The sequence below is a fragment of the Melitaea cinxia genome, chromosome 5 (genome assembly GCF_905220565.1).
Source record: "Melitaea cinxia chromosome 5, ilMelCinx1.1, whole genome shotgun sequence".
In the NCBI taxonomy this organism is placed as follows: domain Eukaryota; kingdom Metazoa; phylum Arthropoda; class Insecta; order Lepidoptera; family Nymphalidae; genus Melitaea; species Melitaea cinxia.
This window is the reverse complement of record NC_059398.1, coordinates 10,663,660-10,682,180: the sequence shown is the minus strand read 5'-3', so window position 1 is coordinate 10,682,180 and position 18,521 is coordinate 10,663,660. Positions and strand designations below refer to the sequence as shown.

The window sequence follows — 18,521 nt, the reverse complement described above, 5'->3', positions numbered from 1 at the left end:
AACTACAGCACACGCAAAACTTATCATACACTTTTAATAACTTTTATTTCTTCTTCTCGCTAAATCACTATAGGTACGAATTGGATGTCAACGCCCACAACGGCCACAACACCTTATAACTAGTACTCAGACCCAGGTCATTACCTACGCATTTTGCTTTGTTGCAACCATATGACATGTAAGTACGTTATATGTACATTTCTTATTTATACTGAACATCTAAAACTTGTATTGCATTGTATTACAAGTAAATCAATAATAAATATATTTTCTTTAATATATCATAGTTTTTTTTTGTTTTAATATTACGTAATTTGTGAGGACATTGACCTTACACTGCTTTTCAAAATATATATGGGATCCTACTTATTTAAGGACAAAATCCACGTTAAATTGACTCATTTATTCAAAGTTTAGTAAAGTGAACTTAAAAAATTAATGAAACAGGAGCACTAAGAGCAGCCTAAAAGTTGGGTTTGTTGGAATATAGCATGCAGAGTTCGGCATGCTCAATTCCAGTTTATTTATTTATTTTGTTTTAAGACGTTAAGCAAAAACCTGTTGTGGTTCATAAAATCAGATGTGATCCAAATGAGTAACGTTTTCTAGAATCAAATCAGGGCTAAACATGTCCTAACCTATGTCTAGATTTTATGAAAATTTGTCGATATTGACAATATCTATAATCATGTAACTTATAAGTACCTAAATATGATTATATCCAGGGCCTGTTTCACCAGTTGGATAGTTTTATCATGCAAAAAAGCTACAATTAGACTTTAACGAGAGAACAGCAGGAGGAAGAATAGGCATTAGGAGCTGTTTACCCTGGTGAAAATATTTGTTTGAATTTTTTTTCCTAATAAGTCTTAAAGCTTTTAAAAGTATAATTTCGGACTCCGAAATAAAGTCTGGAATTTCAGAGAATATTTGATCTTTTTAGAGTTTTACAGAGTTGTATTGATTTATTATTTTAAAAGTATTATTAAGACATGAAGTATTCTTAAGATTTTTTGCAAAGTTACGAAGACTTTTTAAGATTTTTTAATACTAACTTCAGTTAATAAACTACAGCTTATAGAATTATTTTTGCATATAGAAATATCTGATAAATACAGTGGGATTCGATATTGAGAAAGAATAATACTTACATCAAAAACTTTTACCTATCGTTGAATATCGTCATCCGTCCAATAGAGTTTAATATCCACAACTGGTGAAACAGGCCCCTTATCGCATTATAACACTAACATATGTAATTATATAGTATAAAGTAAAATGTTTGTTTTAACGCGTTTGTGATTATGACGTAATGGTACGAAACACTTAACAATTTAGATTAGACGTTCACGTTTCTTGCTTTGCTGTTGTATTTTAATTTAGATTTAAACGTAATTAAACAATAAAATAAAGCACTTAAAACCTTGAGTAGCGCACCTTGGCTCACAAAGAATATTAAAGTACATGAGTACCCGCAAATCCCAACAGTCAGGGAATTCATAGAAAAGTTCTACATTATATATAATTTTTTTATATATAATCCGCCAACACATTATATATATAATCCGCCAACCCGCATTGGAACACCGTGGTGGATTAAGCTCTGATCCTTCTCCTACATGGGGAAAGAGGCCTATGCCCAGTAGTGGGATATTACAGGCTGAAGCGCATATAAGCAAAAACTTCAACAACATAAAAAGTAGCTCGCTGTGACACTTCTGGAATCCTCAGACTCTATCTACAGGCTCAAGAGGAAGCGAATATAATTAGTCTTAAGGGATATTATAATGAGATGACGCATTGCTGGATATGAAGAATCTCGAACTGCTACCTACAGAAACAACCAATCTGATCATATCTCAAGGGCAGATTGCAGATAGAAAGGTTTAAAAAAAAACGTAATTAAACAATAAACATTATTTATCACGCACATAACAGTATAAAAAACAGAAGAATTTTTTTAAATTGATTTAATAGATTTATACTGAACATCAAGATCTGATCTCTAAAAAAAGTTTCTTAAGAAGTATAACATTACGACCGATGGCGAGATAACCATCCAACTGCTGGCTTTGAAATACACAGGTCGAAGACGGGCAGCAGCGACTTCGGTGAAACAAAGTCAGCCCTGCGGTCTCCAATCCGCCCGCCCAGCATTGTGACTACGGGAAGAAACACAGGAGTTCACGCCATTTTTGGGGCGAACTTGTGGACGCCTATGTCCAGCAGTGAATTGCGATAGGCTGATGTGTGTGTATTTGTCATTACCTCGCCGATATAACATTATACGTCTGTCTGGTCCCTGCTGAAAGTTCCAGATAGAACCAAATCAAAAAGGATGATTGATGGGAAGTTATTGTAAACTATTGTGTGTTTGAAATAGGGATTCCAAATATTTTATTTAAATTTAGATACCGTCAAATCTGGCAACTTTGCCACTTTAAACAACTGTTACAAAATCAAAGTTAAATTTCAACCAAAAATCAAACGTGTGAAATCACAGAAGTATGTATGGCAGATAGTATATTTATCAAAGAGTACATAGATGTAAATGTTTTTGAAATAAAATAAAGGATATTTTGGCAAGGGTTAAAAAAATAAAATGGCAAAGATACCTATACCATCTGGTAACTTTGCCAAATAAATTTAATTTCCTGGAAAATGTAAATTCTACTTATAACATTAGTAAAGAATCATCAATAATTTGGATACAATACTTAAGGAATATGACCCATAAGATATATTTATTATAAAGTAAACCACAGAGTTATTGGCAAAGTTGATCACCCTTTTCTGAGAATTTCATAGAAATTCCGTGAATACGTTCAGGGTTGACAACGAAAAGATATTATGTAGGTATTTATTTATTTTATTACTTACGAGTAATTAGGTACATAGGAACATACAAAGCACCAATAAAAGATTTGTCAAAAACGAAACATACAAAACTGTAACATTATTATAAAAACAAAAAACAATACTATAGCATTATATCGAAGAAAATATTCTTTATACCAATAAATTTTATTAGGAACAATTAATTATGTCATTATTTATACATTGTTTAATAAGTTGTATCAGTAAACAAATAAAATGTAAAAATGTTTAAATCGTTTAAAAAAAAAAAACAAATTCTAGCAAATAATATAGGAAAGAAAAATTACTGGCTTTCATAATCGTCAAATAAATAATCAAATATTTAGACATAAAAAACCTTAGACCTTAAAAATAATGTTCATCACATTTCTCAACCAAGTATTCTCGGTTTTTTTTCACTAAATTTAATTTTATAGCTTTGACGATAAATGAAGATGGTACGACATCATAATCTCTTTTGCAAACTATAAATCTTAAGTTAGGCTTTTTAACAGTCTTTAAATAATTAATCGAATAATATGTTTCTATTTCTTGTACGTCTATCTTCTCTATGAATCCTACGTAATATTTCCAATTATTACGATTGTAGTATCTAACTAAAACGCTTTGTTTTTCGTAAAATATGGTTTCTTTTTTATTTTCTTGTATTTCTGAGATCACTTCTTGTTTTTTCTCGTGTATATTATCAATATCTTCATTTTGGTTGAGATCCAAATTTTCAATCTCTTTCACACTTCCTTGTTTTTCATGTTTATTAATCTTTTCAGTTTCGAATGTTTTTATTTTATCCATATTAAAGTCTATAGCAGTACTTTCTTCTTTATACTGTTTATCCGTCTTTTCATTTATTTTAAATTGTTCATTAGTCGAGTTCACACCTATATTATCAGCTCTTTCCTTTGTTCCAATATTGTTCAAGTCCGAGTGCATACGTTCTTTTTTCTCATGGTCATTTATACATTCATTTTCTTTTGTTTCAATTTCGCCCATATTGAAGAATAAAAAATTTTCAGCTTTTTCATTTTCATTCATTTCTTTATCATCTATATCCAATATTACATCATCTTTCTTACCTATATCGATATTTTTCCGTTCTGGTATATTCGTTTCGTCAATTTTTGAGTGTAAATCCTTCATTTCACTTAAACTGTTGTTCAGATTTGTATTAATTTCATCAATACCCAACACTTGCAATGTGTTGCTTATATAATAATCAGTCTCGTACTTTTTACTATGTTTTAAAATGGCACACAAAGCCATGTCTTCATCTTCAGACATGACCATTTCCTCATCTGAAGTATCTCTTAGTGAATAATTATCTTCATTTTCCTCGTCACTGTCATAATTAACTTTCCGTTTTTTTGTTTGTATTGGGGTTTTCTTTTTGATCACTTTACAAGTCCCAGAAGTTGAGGGTACTGGATGTTTATATGGATTTATATATTCAGTTTCTTTATTTTTTAAAGGGAGTTTAGATTTTGCATCTATTAATTTTAAATCAAGACTCCTACATTGATTTAAATCAAAATAAGCTTGGTTTTCTGGTGAAAGACGAACATCTGATAAAATAGTTACATGTTTTTCATTATTTTTTGGATTATTCAACTTTTTGGTTAATGTTTTTTGTTTTCTTTTTGCTCTATTCATAATTTTTTCTGCATCTTGACATGAAATTGAGCATCCAGGATCTATTTTCAATTTTTTGTTTGATACTGTTCTCTTAAGAGGATCAGGCGCTTTAGTTTTTTTCAAAAAATCTAAAAGTGCTGCGTCTATTTTGTATTTTGTTTCTTCTTCGTAATCAGGCAGTTTCTTAAGGACTTTTTGGGGGTTAAAAGGGACGATGCCTGTGGCTTTAAAACCTGATTTAATTTTATCCTTATCGAAAATTTCGGTTTTTATCAGTAACTCTTTCAACAATATGGGAAAGTGAGTTTTATTTATTTGAGCCTCAGATAGATTTTTTATTTTATAACACGTTAGGATTCGCCGCCAGATTTTTTTTAATGGTCCGAAATAGGCCACATCTAATGGTTGAGTGACATGTGTAGAGTTCGGTGGTAAAAATACAAACCGTATATAATGCTGCTCACACAACCTTAAAATATTCACATTCAGATGACTCGACAAATTATCGCCAATAACGACTTTCGGTCCATCAAGCTTAGTAGCCCATGGAATAACGACAGTCCTAAACCAATCTTCAAATACTAAAGCATCAAACCATCCCGACTTCGTTCTATTAAATCTCGCTTCCGGTGGTCCACCTATGCACCATGAAGACCACAAATTTTCAGATTTGTATACCGTATAAGTAGGTAATAAAGATCCATCTGCACATGCGGCAAACATAATAGAAATATTACCTTTTGAATGGTTTAATATTCTTTCGGGATATTTAACTTTGCGTTTGAAAATGCATTTTATTGATCCGGGGTTGTCGGATAAGTTAGTCTCATCATAGTTTAGAATATTTCGTGGAGGGACATCTAATACAGTGCGTTCAAGATTGCTGAAGTAATTTTCGATTTCACCCACAGTTTTTTCCGCCCGTGCCTTCTTTATGTTCTGTACTGCTCGCTCAGTTAATGCATCCTTGTTTCTGCTTAAAAAATTTCTTACCCACCATTTACCTGGTATTTTATTGGAAAATAGGTAAGACCGACAATTTTTATTCAAATATTCAAAGATAAGTATACGTAGATCTAGTCGAGATAATGGGGAACCAAAATCTGCAGCGGCTATTAAGACATCCACGATGTCCTTTTCCTCAGAGTCTAATAGACGTAACTGGCCACCGGGAAGTTTTGAATGAAGTCCCTTAACTTTATTTTCTATTGTACGCCGAGGTATAAGAAATCGTCTTTCTGCTTCCAGTGAATTTATATTCTTTTTTTTCACCAGATCAACGGCTAACTCTAGCATTTCCTGGGTATAGTTTTTATAGTGTCTTGATCCTAGTTTTCGTCGGTTACGGCGACCCATTTCCTAAAATAATAGACAAAAATAAGTTACCACCTACTACTAAAGGGGCTGACAAAAGTCGCAGGATAAAGCTAGATATGGTTAATACCTACAGAACCGATTGTTGGTGGAAGCTTTCTGAGAGTTGATGTTTTAGCAGAAATTATTATGGTTCTTCAAAGACAACTGTACAAAAGTATTTCACATAGCCATCAAAATTTTTCGTTTCATATAATATGTATTTCATTCGTGTTAGTATGAATATTATCTGTTTGCGTGTTGGTAAGTATTGACTCTTATAAGTAGATATTAAGAAATAATTAAGTTAAACTAGCAAGAATATAAAAGTTTTAAAAGTTTCAAACTAGCAAGAATGTAAAGCTCTACAAAATAAAACTTTATTTTTTGACTGTGTCATCTACATATTACTTTTTTTTTACTCGTGTACAACCCTAGGTCGTCACAAAACATGGTATAGTTGCCATATTATACTGGCCACCATAGTCTGGTAGCATTGCCAACAAAATTATGAGACACAATTCAAACGCTAGGGCATTTTTAAGGTAATCAATCTAATCCTCGAGATAAAATTTACATTATATCTGAAACTTACATACCTGGATCCGTTGCTTATCGACGAAAATGTTAAAAGTTCCTGAGCACTGAATTTTAAGGCTAGGTAACAGACTGAATTCGAATTGGAAATGCCGAAAATTGACTGCCGTGGTATTGCCCTACTCAAACAAATGTTGCCAACTGATAACCGAATTTTCCCTCTAAAATAGTTATAACATTAAAAAATATGCGTACAACGTTTTAGAAAGGATTATCTTTCGCACTCTGCTGGTGGCAAAGTTAGTAATCCTTGGCAAAGTTGCCAGATTTGACGGTACGCTAAAATACAATTTTTATCTGGGCATTTTTCGATCCAAATAGATCTATCAGGATCCCCAATGGAACTTAACATTTAATATCGTTTTTCCACAGGAGCGGTACTGTAACGATCAGTGGCGTAACGTGGTTATTTACCGCCCGGGGCCCACCAAAAATTTACCGCCCTTGCGAATTCATTTAATTTTGCTAGCCAATTTAATTTAACACACTCATTACAAGCCCAATTTTTATTATGTTTATTAACTGACTTCAAGAAGGTTCTCAATTCTGTCTTTAACATCGGAGGTTCTTAATTCTACTCTTTTTTTGTGTGTGTTACATTGCGGAAAAGATATGGATTTTTATTGTCAATTGAAAAAAAGTCATGTTGATTCGTTTCCTTCCCTTTTCGTGTGCCGCCCGGGGCGATGGCTCCTCTGGCAGCGCCCACGCTACGTCCCTGGTAACGATAATAGAGTTGATTTCATATTTTATGGAACGAACTAGATACAAAAAATAAAAAACCCATTACTATTTCCTTATACTAGGTATTATTGTTTTATTGATATTTATTTGGAAAAATGGGGAGGCTTTTGAGACATGTTAAGAACGTCAAACCCGCAAACCGCAGGTTTTTATGCGACTACATGGCGCACGCAACACTACACCCGCACGATTTTAGTATTCATAGCTTATGAACTGAGGAGCAACAGATCCTAATGGTCTATTCTACCTCCTGCTGTTAAAGTCTGTATGTTACTTATTTTCAGGATAAACTTTTTTTCACAACTGGTGAAACAGGCCTTATTTCTTCTACATAGACATGTAACATTAAAGATTTTAATGACTGTATATTTACGAAGATGACAAAAGTGAAGTTGTAAATTTTACCACTAATTAAACTGCAAAGTTCGTCCATTATTTCATATTCAACATAAAAGCTATTATCGCTTTTACTTAATTAAAATTAAAACACACAATAAAACAATTACTTCAACTCTTATAAGTATAAGGGCTCATACAATTTTTAAACACAAAGCATAAAAATATTGTTTTATTTATCCTAAAATTACTAACTAGTTGTAACATAATATATTGCTGTATTACAAAAAAAATAATATAGACATGGCAGTATCATTTATATTTGTTGTCTTAAATGATTTAAATATAAGTCCAATATGTAACTACTTGATTTTTTCAAATGGAAAATCTGAATCATCGCATCCTTTTTATCTTTATTCCTAGTATTATTTATTCTGCAGAATAGGGCAATTAGAACATTCTCTTTTCGGTTGCTAAGGCAAAAATTATAAAAAAGTTTCTGCTCACAACTAAAATTCCTACTTAGGCCATCTTTGAAATATCTGTAAAATAGTTGCTGGCCGTTACCACACATATTTTCAACATCTGACCACTCGTCTTCACTTAATCCAAATAAAAGACCAACTGTTTTTCCTTTTACCACACAGGTTACTTGCTTTGATCCATCTGCTACTTTTAGAATAGCTGTTGAAAAAACTAGATCAGGCTTATATCGATTTATTTTAACTGATTCTAAAAAATAGTCTGTTAAAATTCCCCAACTTTTTGAATGCAACTTTACCTGAAAACATTCAGTCAATTTTGTAGGGGCAATCTTGTTTACAAAATCCTGAAATTCCTTTTCTAAATTGGGAGTTTTCATAACAATTGATATATCTTGATTTCATTTATTTCAGCATAGTACAATAAAACCAATAATTAAATGTTGAAATAGTACAAATATTAATTAGTAAAAGCTTCGAATAATATTATTTACATAGATTTATTGTAGAAGGAAGTCCATCAAATTCATAACAAAAAATATCCTTCACACTTCACAGATATTAAACTTTAAACACTGTTTTTTGTAACTGATTAGTTCAGGCCCTTGCAACTTTTTTAATCAATTATTTTATTAAATCCAAACAAGTCGTGTGTGATATTTATTTTGGTTCCAATTGTTCTCTTGGTTGCTTGATAGGTTTTAATGGATTATTCAGTCCCCGTTTAGGGTATATATGTTCTGTGATTCAGTCACCTTTAGTTACTTTTTTAACGTCACAGTTTAACGCATAGAGTAGAACAAATATTATGCAAATAGTTTAATCTAACGTTTTAAATTTGAACTGTCAAACCCATAGAGCAACACGGAGGGGAGTAGCCATTGCGTTTGTTACCGATACAAAACTGTCTGTCATTTTTTGCGGGGGGAAATTACACACATGCACACTTTATCTAATTCCCACACAAAAATAATCGTCTGTCACTACAAAACTCACACATACTAAATTAAAGTCACACTTACATTTTTTATACACACATAGATACATTCTGTGTCATTACAGTTGTATAAGCAAGCTATTTTAAGGGGGCCATTGACGGTCAGTTCAACTGATCAGTTTAACTGATAAGTTTTACGCGCTCTCCGAAATTTGATCGTGAGTGTAGAACCATCGCTCCAGAGTTTTAACTGACGACGCGCCACGTAAATCCATCCCGGCGCGTCGCGCCGAACTAGGATTGTTGATAAAATATCGATATATCGAAATATCGATATTTATTACTAATACTTTTTTGGACGATATATCGATAGTTTGATATTGAAATTTTAATATCGACACTCGATATTTTGAAGTAAAACTTCTTTACGCACACTTGACTTGGGAAGTAAGCTGATAAATATGTACTGAGAGTGTTACGAAAAGTGTGATCAGGCGAGGCAAACGGAAGTTGAGAGGGACACATTAGTTAGTGAAAGTAGAAAGAGAGACAGACTTATGTTTCGTAACGCTTCGTTTTGTTAAAGTAAATTTTTATTATTTTATTTTTTCTCGTCAATTATTTAAACTAGAACATAATGATAAGTTTATTATGTTCTAATTTAATCCACTAACTTCTTCTAATATACTGAACTTTATTTACACTACATTATTTTTTTAACCGACTTCCAAAAAAAGAGGAGGTTCGCATTCGACTGTATTTTTTTTAATATGTATGTTACTTTAGAACTTTTGACTGGGTTGACCGATTTCGACAATTTTTTTTTTTAATCGAAAGATGTTGCGTGTCATTTGATCCCACTAAAATTTATTTGAGATCTAACAACTGCTTTTGGAGTTATATCTAATAATGCGTTTTTACTTGACTACTTTTTCGTCGACCTACGTTGTATTATACCGCATAACTTTTTACTGCGTGTACCGATTTTGATGATTTTTAATTTAATCGAAAGCTGGTGATTATTATGCGGTATTACTTGTCGATGTAGTTGAAGTCGGTTTTTTTTTCGTTTGCGAGCAAATACTATTATTTTTTTTAGTTTAGTTATTTATATACTAGCTTTTACCTGCGGTTTCGCTCGCTTTGAAGCCATTAAATAAGTTAGGGAGATCTTATTTTTCGTATAATATATATATTTTTATATAAAGTATTCTATGTTGCTCTGATACCTCCAAGAATATATATACAAAGTTTCATGATGATCAGTTAAGTAGTTTTTGCGTGAAAGAGTAACAAACAAACACATTCACATTTATAATATTAGAAGTAATTGTCCTTAAACGAAATGTAATTTTCGTAGGCGATTCTCCACGCAGAGAAAAAGAAACAACTTCATCCTCATGGGACAGACATGAAAATATGATATTACTCTTGAAAAATTTGTCTAATGACTTTTTGCCACAATTTTTGTTACCTACATACCTGCTGAATTAAAGCAGTATTTAGATCAACCAAATATTTCAAAGTCATTAAATGCACTAAAAATTTGGATTGATAGTAAACATTTTACTCTGGTGCTATCGGAAATAGCTGTTGAATATTATTTAATCAAAAAACGAAAAATAAAGCTGTTAAATATTCGATTTCTTTTGCTACATCTATAGCATTTGAACGAATTACTTCTTTAATCAATCTTTTAGTGCCTAATAATCGTAATAGTCAAACAACTGCGCATATAAAACAACGAGTATTTTTAAAAACTCTTACTGAATATTGGTACACATTATTGTTTTATTAAAATTGAACAATAATTACTTAGAAGCTTACATTTTAATACACTTATAATTTAATTTGTTTTACAAATATACTGTATTATAAACTGTGTAAATTATTTTTGAGCCGACTTATGTTTATTTATTTTTTTAAACAAAGGCGATTAAATCAAATCGAAAAAATATCGATATATCGATATTTTAAAAAATATCAACAGCCCGACGCCCAACTGCCCGTGTGTGTGTGTAATCGTCATTCCAACCAATCGCGTCATTTTGCTAGCAGCGTCCGCGGTGATTGAGAGTGCACTAGTGTAGTTTTTGTATTTAAAACGTCGGCGACGGTGTCCCCTAGACGAGTCATAACGACAGAATTTATTGAAAAATATGAAAATTCAGAATGAATGAAGAAACATTTAAAAAAAAAGGTTTATTTTACACCTACTATTTATTTAATACATATTTATAACATATACACACGGTCGTTTCTTCCTACAGTAATCAATGTAATGCTTGTGGTATAGGTAACTGCCGGCTGATGTAGATACTTTTTTTTATAAATACATATAAATAACACTTAGAAAAAAATAAATACATTTATAAGTAATGGCATTAACGACACCGTGCATGATCGATTGCCCATTGACATACTTATTACAAATGAGGTACAACTAATAATAAAAAATTTTCATATAAAATTATAGATCATTGTAGACCAGTATATGGCAACAAACAGTAGCCGTTTAAGAATTAATGTTTCTTCTTCTTAATCGGAATCCATTTTTTTTTTCTCGACAAAAATAGGTAGTACCTACACGTCCTTTAAACAGCCCGGTCGGACGAAAACTGAAGGGCCGGAGTGACGCCAGTCAATGGGCAAATATTTCAACTGACGCGAAAAACTGATCAGTTGGACTGATCAGTTGGACTGATCAGTCCAACTGATCAGTTAAACTGACCGTCAATGGCCCCCTTTACTCTTTGCATTACAGTATAATGACACGCCGCAACTACACTGACAAGTTGCTTACAGGCATGGTTGTAACAACTGTCGATATGCATTATCGATAAATTCAAGTACTCGGTTAGAGAAATAAGGTTTTTAAAGTGATACAAAGGTAAGATGTTATTATAAAAATAGACTTAATTTATTATATACTACAAATCAAACATCTTCATGTAAATTAAACGATTATAAAGAGTAAAGATTTGATTGTTTGTTTGTTAGCATTGAATAGGCTCCGAAACTACTGGACCGATTCAAAAAATTATTTCACTGTTGAGAAGCTACACTATCCTTGAGCGACATAGGTTATACTATATTTTCAAAAATATTAGGGATCCTTACTAAAACTCAATAATGTACCCAAGGGATAAAAAAATAACCTAAAAAATTCCTTACATTGCGTACGCTGCAAAAACTAATGATAATAGAAATATATAATGTAGACTTTGTAGAACACATCATTATCTACAATAATTGTATTTACTCGCAAACGAAAACATAACTGACTTCAATTACATCGACAAGTAATACAATATACGTAATATATACGCGTTATCAAAGGTTACTCAAAAAGTTGTTGTCAGATCTCGATGAAATTTAAACGCGACCACGTGATAAACATTAGCTTTCTGTTAAATTAAAAATCATCAAAATCGGTTCACCCAGTCAATAGTTCTGAAGTAACATACATAAAAAAATACAGTCGAATTGAGAACCTCCCCTTTTTGGAAGTCAGTTAAAAAGTGTCGCGACAGTCTATGTCTAACTATTATAATTATGTCACAATACGTTTGGTGCAACGTTGTTGTGCCAAACAATGCCAGTCTACAATAAACGATTTAAAGTTAACATACATTTTGAGGAGTTGATGATGTACACGGTGATGTCAACGAATCGGGAGTAGGGAGCGTAACACTAATGGCATCATAAGATGATAGCTTGTCATCTGCTAGATTTAATGATTTGTTGATGACTTTGAAAGGATGGACATTGTTAATTTTCAAAGTTGATAAATCTAAGCTTCATTTCACTACTATGACTAAGGTGAAACATATCTTGATTATCTTGTACATGAGACAAAAAAAAAAAACTTACGGGACAAAAACAGTGTGGCGTTAGTGTTGGTTTAGTGCCCTCGACTAATCCTTCTATTGTTCGCCAACACTTGAAAGTTAGTGGTATTGATATGATCTGAACAAATTACACTATTTTTTGTGGGCGTCCAGGTTAATCTGTTATTACCATTTTTTTCCATGTATCCCTTAAATTGGGATTTTTAGAAAACCTGCCAAATTTTTATATAAAACATTATGGTGGAAGTTCACATTAAGTAATTCTAGTTAAATGTATTAATACTCATAATACGTGTATTATATTTAATTTAATGCAATTTTATTATATAACTATGTTTATTAAAAAAGCTAGCAATATAATATTTTAAATAAATCAAAATCTAAAAAAATTCTGTCTCCTCTTTTGCCTTTGCCGTTTTTATCGATAACCATCTACAAACAAACCGGTAACAACACTATCGCTCGGTGACAGTGACTTCTCGGAAATAGACTCCGATCAGTCGCTCGACCGATCCGCATATTGTATGCAGGCGAGCGGCCTGTGTTGGTAAACAAATCGAGTCAACACGAACGATAATATTTGTAATTTTTAAGTTTAAAAAAGGTTTAAAAGAAGTATACAAGTAACAATGTGATTAAAAAATACTTACGTATGAAAGGTAACGCCATGTTATTTTTTTACGACAAATTTGACGTGGCAGATCTTTTTTTGCAGCAAAAAACAGAACAATTTGGCATTTTTTGAAGGACGTTGATTCAATCGCGCAACTAGATTTAGTCTAGTGATCAGTGCGGCTGCAACTAGTTTTATTGTTTACATATGGCCATTTGGCCTTATATCTTGACAGAGGGGAACGTCTGTACATGGCTAGTCCCCTCCTTGTTACTCTTTGGCAGCAAGGGTGACTTTGCTTTCATTGGCTGTAAAAATCGTCAAATAGGGAATTAAAGAAAAACAGGATTTGGTTATTGGATAAAATGGCATAATAATGTGGCGAAATTGTTTGGACATCAATTTCCTTTACCATTTATCGATACCTTAATACGATAAAGGCTCTTACTTCAGGAGGTCAAGTTACAACTGTAGAGACATGGAAAACAGTTAAAGAAACACAATTGATATTTAACAGTCCAGACTGTCCAGAGAGAGGTCTTAACAAAAGAGGCAAAATTGTTAGAAGAGAAACATTTTGTATCTGGCAACAATACTTGTTAGTAAAAAGCTTGTATGCACGATAAAAGAAGCATGTGGTTCAGAAAATGGTGTAAGTAAGAAATCCTTGTACTTGTATTGAAAACGAAAAACTAGTACGCTTGTGCTCCGCTGCGAACCTGTCAACACTAATATATAAAATGAAATATAAATCGAAAGTACCGAAGAAATATCACTCCAAACTTTCTTTTTGATATTATATTGCATTTTGGATCTAAAATGATACACTCAGCGGTCCCGAGTTTACCTGATCGAGCCATTAAGCAGCGAAAAGTAGAGTGCCTAGTGTGAGTTTTATTCACAGAAACATGAGAGAGACGCGTTTATACCTGACGATTATTTTGCATGGGAATTTAAATACTGCAGCCTAGACGATAAAGAATAGTATACGATACAATTGATACAGAGTCTTTTTCAATTCCCAAAATTTGTATGGGAAGTTTCAATTTCCCATACAAAATGAAGTTAAAATTTACGCCCGTTATTGCGAGAACGGATTAAACAAAACTCGCACTAGGCACTCAGCTGCCTGTATCTTTCTCGCTCGTGTACACACGGTGGTCCCGAGTTCCTCAGAGCGTGATAGATCAGCCTAACTTACTACCTGCGGAAGATTGTATGTGTGTGCGATGCGCTAAAAGAAATTTTCACTTCAAAAATATTTGGACATTTGTTCACGGAGCTAACAAATGGATTTGTAAATAATTAAATAGTATACAGGGTGGGGATGACAATACGACAATAACTTTGACATCGTATATGTAATGATATTCCAAGCCCACATACAAAAAATCAATAAAATACATCCAGTAGTTTAGTCAAAAAATATGATTTTTCATTTTTTACAATTACTACGTGTTGTATAACATTAATAAACGGTCACCCGCAGGTTAACGACCCTTTGAGCGCGATCGGTACAAACATAATATTACGCGTACGCGTAATTGAAAAACGTGCAAAATTGTTATCTATTTTTGTAGGTCAGTTTTGTGTTAAGACATATTAAAAACATTTGTTAAATAGTTTTAATATTCAGTATGATTCTAATAATTTTCTTTTTATAATTTTTGTTTTTTAAAAATTTATTGTTTCTTTTAATGCTTAAATTTTAAATTCTGAAAATCTAAGTTCTGAATCTAACATAGTTTTTGCAAGTAGGTAATATCACGGGGAGCACACATGGCATATCAACAATATTTAATAAATTTAAGTATTTCATTGACTATATTTATTTCAAGATCAAAATATTCGCGAAACTTTTGCTCGAGCAGTTCAACAAATGCGATAAAGACAACAAATAACAATAACAACAATTATTAATAATAAAATACCACGTTATCACATTAAAATATTAAATCTTGCAACAGCTGAAAAAAACAATCAACGTGGCACGTGTGTTGCAATGACCCTGAGAACGTCTAACGGTGTAAAGGACAACTGGCTGTGCCAGGGCTGCTAGAAAAATTTGTCACACTCATACAAAATTTTCTGTGGTCATATTTTTTAACAAAAGAATTTGTTGGCTTAAAATTCGTATCATTTTCGTTTCTTCTTATTAATTGCTAGGCTAATAATGTGCCCTTAAGGGTATCATTGGATAAACTGTTTCTAAGTTTTGTTCTGATTAAATTAACTTCGCTGAATTCTCGTTCACATTACAGATTGCACTGTAATGGGGAAAACATAACAAATTTAAAGCAAATTGAGCCAGTGTTTTATAATTTTCAAATTGTTTTTTATTTCAAAATGTATTTTTTTTCAAGTCGCAATTATTACCACAAGATAAATTATAAGTTTCATTAGAAAGCAAACAAATACAGCCTTTATATGATTTTTCAAAGAGTCCTCATTCATATAAAAGTGGTAGGTTCATTCAAGTAAGGGAAATTAACGAAATTCAAGCTTGCCGGTGAATGATGTTTCTTTAATTATGAAATGCTTCCAGGTAATAGGAATATAAAAATCGTACATTTTGCGTATGATTTTAGTCTAGCGATCGTACATGAGTAAAAATTAAAAAAAAAAATAGTATCGATTAAAATCGTACATCTGTCAGCCCTGGTGCGTAGGCTAGCGTAAACAAAACATGTTATAACATGTTTTTAGTTTTTCCCTGAGTTGCCGCGTACGCGACAAGCGGCCAGTGGTCTCTGTGCCGTTTATTTAGGTACTCTTGTTTCTTGATGTCATACGCGTTGATTTGTCAATTTTCTACATATGCGCACGAGTTTTGTTCGTTTTAATTAATTATTGGATTATCTCGAAAGACCTGGAGTGATTGTGCGATATTTTAACGCTTTATTTTTATAGTGACAAGAACATTAACGTAGAATAAATGCCTAGTTTAATAGTTATTAGGTGAATTGTGCGAAATTAGGCGCTAGAGTTAATAGTAAGAATAGTTTTTATTTTATTTACAATGCCACGTTATAATTACACAGCTTCGGAGTACATGATTTTTGTTAACGGAGAATGCCACGGCAAGGCTAATTTAGCAATACAGAAGTACCGGGAGAGATATGGGAACACCCGTATTTGTCCAACCGATGGCCGCACTATTTCAAAAGCTTTTCAGAGGATACGGGAAGATCAATGCTTAATCCCGCATTTTCTGTGAAGTTTTGTAACAAACGACTTGTACTCAACAGACGTAAATACAGTTGATGAGTTAAAAAATAGAATTATTAGACCTTTTAATAAATTAAAAAATATGGCCACTAATGGCGACATCATGTCAAAATTAATGAATTAAATTATAAGAAGATAATTATTTTAGATAGAATTTAAAAATTTAGTAACCTACTATGACCGACCAAACAAACCAACGTACCTAGTTCGTAGTAGTTCGTTGTGTCACCGCGCGTCATGACAGGTCAGTGAACCTATAGTCACACATGTTGTAGTATAATTTTATTATATTTTTCTTATTTAGTTTGTTTGAAAAAATCATTTTTTTGATTTTGACGTTAGAACTTTTTTGATGGTTTTGAAATACTCCTATAAACTAGTATTACCTGTGTTATCAATTTTTGTCGTATTGTCATCCCCACTCTGTATATTTATCATATGTATTCGTTGTGGGCCTTAGGTGGAACGCGCCCTTATAATTCTTAAATGTCTGTAATGTTTTGACCACTATGCTCCATGGTTTTGACTATAATATTTATTCTACTCTATGGTTTTGACCATGGTTTTGACATAAGTTACGGAACTTTACTGATTACGGAATTATGTCAACTATCCAGCGACGAGAGGTGGATTGTAGGTTACTTTTTAGAATTACCATTAAGTACATTTAATTTTATTATATAAAAGTTATGACCAGTATGTTATGACTTTAAACACGTTAACCATGAAATGTTATCGTAATTCGTTAAATATTTAAAGTAAACGTGATTATGACTTTCTTGGGTAGATTTTCAAAATGAGAATTGGTTGGATTCAAAAATTTGTAAATAAGTGGCCTGGAAAGAAAACTTTTGGGATTTACAGATTTCTTCCTATGTTTTTCATTTTGGGAGCAGCATTGGAATATTCTATGATTAATTGGAGAGTTGGGGAAGTTAACTTTTATAACACTTTTAAGAAAAGACAAGCGAAAGATATTGTAGAAGACAAAATTAAAAAATATTCTGCAGTTTAAAATGCCTGCTGGTGTTACCTGGACTCAATACATAGCGTTTTCGACGGCTGCTTTGTTTTCTATGCTGGCTGGTTCACAAATGGTACACATTCATTATAAACCCCTTGATGATTTACAGAAGTATATAAACAAAGAGTTAGAGAACTTTCCTGTCCATGTCCAAGAAAAGATAAAGCAGGAGCTCAAAGAAGAGGGTGTGTTAAAATAAAAGTTTATGAAAATACTTTTTCTGGATTTTATTGGAAGGTCCTCCTATGGCAATGGTTTCTTTAAAGTATTCAAAACATCAGGCATCTAAAAACCCAATAAACTGCGATAAAATCCAAAAAAGTTGTTTCATTATAATAAAAATTTATATATTTATAAACGAATATGATTCATAGTTTTTTTTGTAACATAGTATTGTTATATGTAGAAATCCTATTATAGCTATGTTTATATAAACTAGTTAACCCTTATGTGTAGTTTTATTTTTGGCTCTGTATTATAGTGAACAGTTCTATAATCAATTTGGTGTGTCAAAAGCAATTTAATTTATAATGTAATTGATTTATTTGAATGTTAGTGTAATTTGATACCTTACATAATGAACTAGGATTTTAGTCACTCCTGTAGCAGGTATAAACATTATACTGCTATTGAAAATTAATATTCCTATTTCAAGGGGCTATAGCTTCTCTTTTAGTTTTGAATAGAGAGAATATATAATAGAAAATTTGGAGTTTAATCATCAAACTGCTCCTGCTGCTAGTAGTTTGTTGGCTTGAATACATACCTTACTTTGAGTAACAAACACTACCTTGTGTTTATGATACCAAACAGGACTGACGGCGTAATATGCTTTCTATGGTACAGTGGG

General features: G+C 32.2%; 2 protein-coding genes and 1 long non-coding RNA gene across 3 annotated transcripts; 2 read left to right on the top strand and 1 right to left on the bottom strand.

Moving 5' to 3' along the window:
• Positions 1 to 7,836: 7,836 nt before the first annotated feature.
• Positions 7,837 to 8,734, bottom strand: LOC123654039. The gene is made up of 2 exons (XR_006743180.1): positions 8,318 to 8,734; positions 7,837 to 8,220 (listed from the first exon to the last, which is right to left on the bottom strand). It is a non-coding gene; the product is annotated as an uncharacterized LOC123654039 (long non-coding RNA).
• Positions 8,735 to 17,219: 8,485 nt separating this feature from the next.
• Positions 17,220 to 17,662, top strand: LOC123654037 (small integral membrane protein 4). The gene has a single exon (XM_045589999.1). The coding sequence runs from the start codon at positions 17,444 to 17,446 to the stop codon at positions 17,660 to 17,662; it is 219 nt and encodes a 72-aa protein (XP_045445955.1). The 5' UTR covers positions 17,220 to 17,443.
• A 1-nt stretch (position 17,663) lies between these two features.
• LOC123654038 (protein brawnin) lies at positions 17,664 to 18,120 on the top strand. Its single transcript, XM_045590000.1, has one exon. The coding sequence runs from the start codon at positions 17,664 to 17,666 to the stop codon at positions 17,868 to 17,870; it is 207 nt and encodes a 68-aa protein (XP_045445956.1). The 3' UTR covers positions 17,871 to 18,120.
• Positions 18,121 to 18,521: the final 401 nt, after the last annotated feature.

What these genes read in the sequence shown, in the direction of transcription:
- LOC123654038 (XM_045590000.1), top strand. Translation starts at nt 17,664, where the DNA reads ATGCCTGCTGGTGTTACCTGGACTCAATACATAGCGTTTTCGACGGCT.
- LOC123654037 (XM_045589999.1), top strand. Translation starts at nt 17,444, where the DNA reads ATGAGAATTGGTTGGATTCAAAAATTTGTAAATAAGTGGCCTGGAAAG.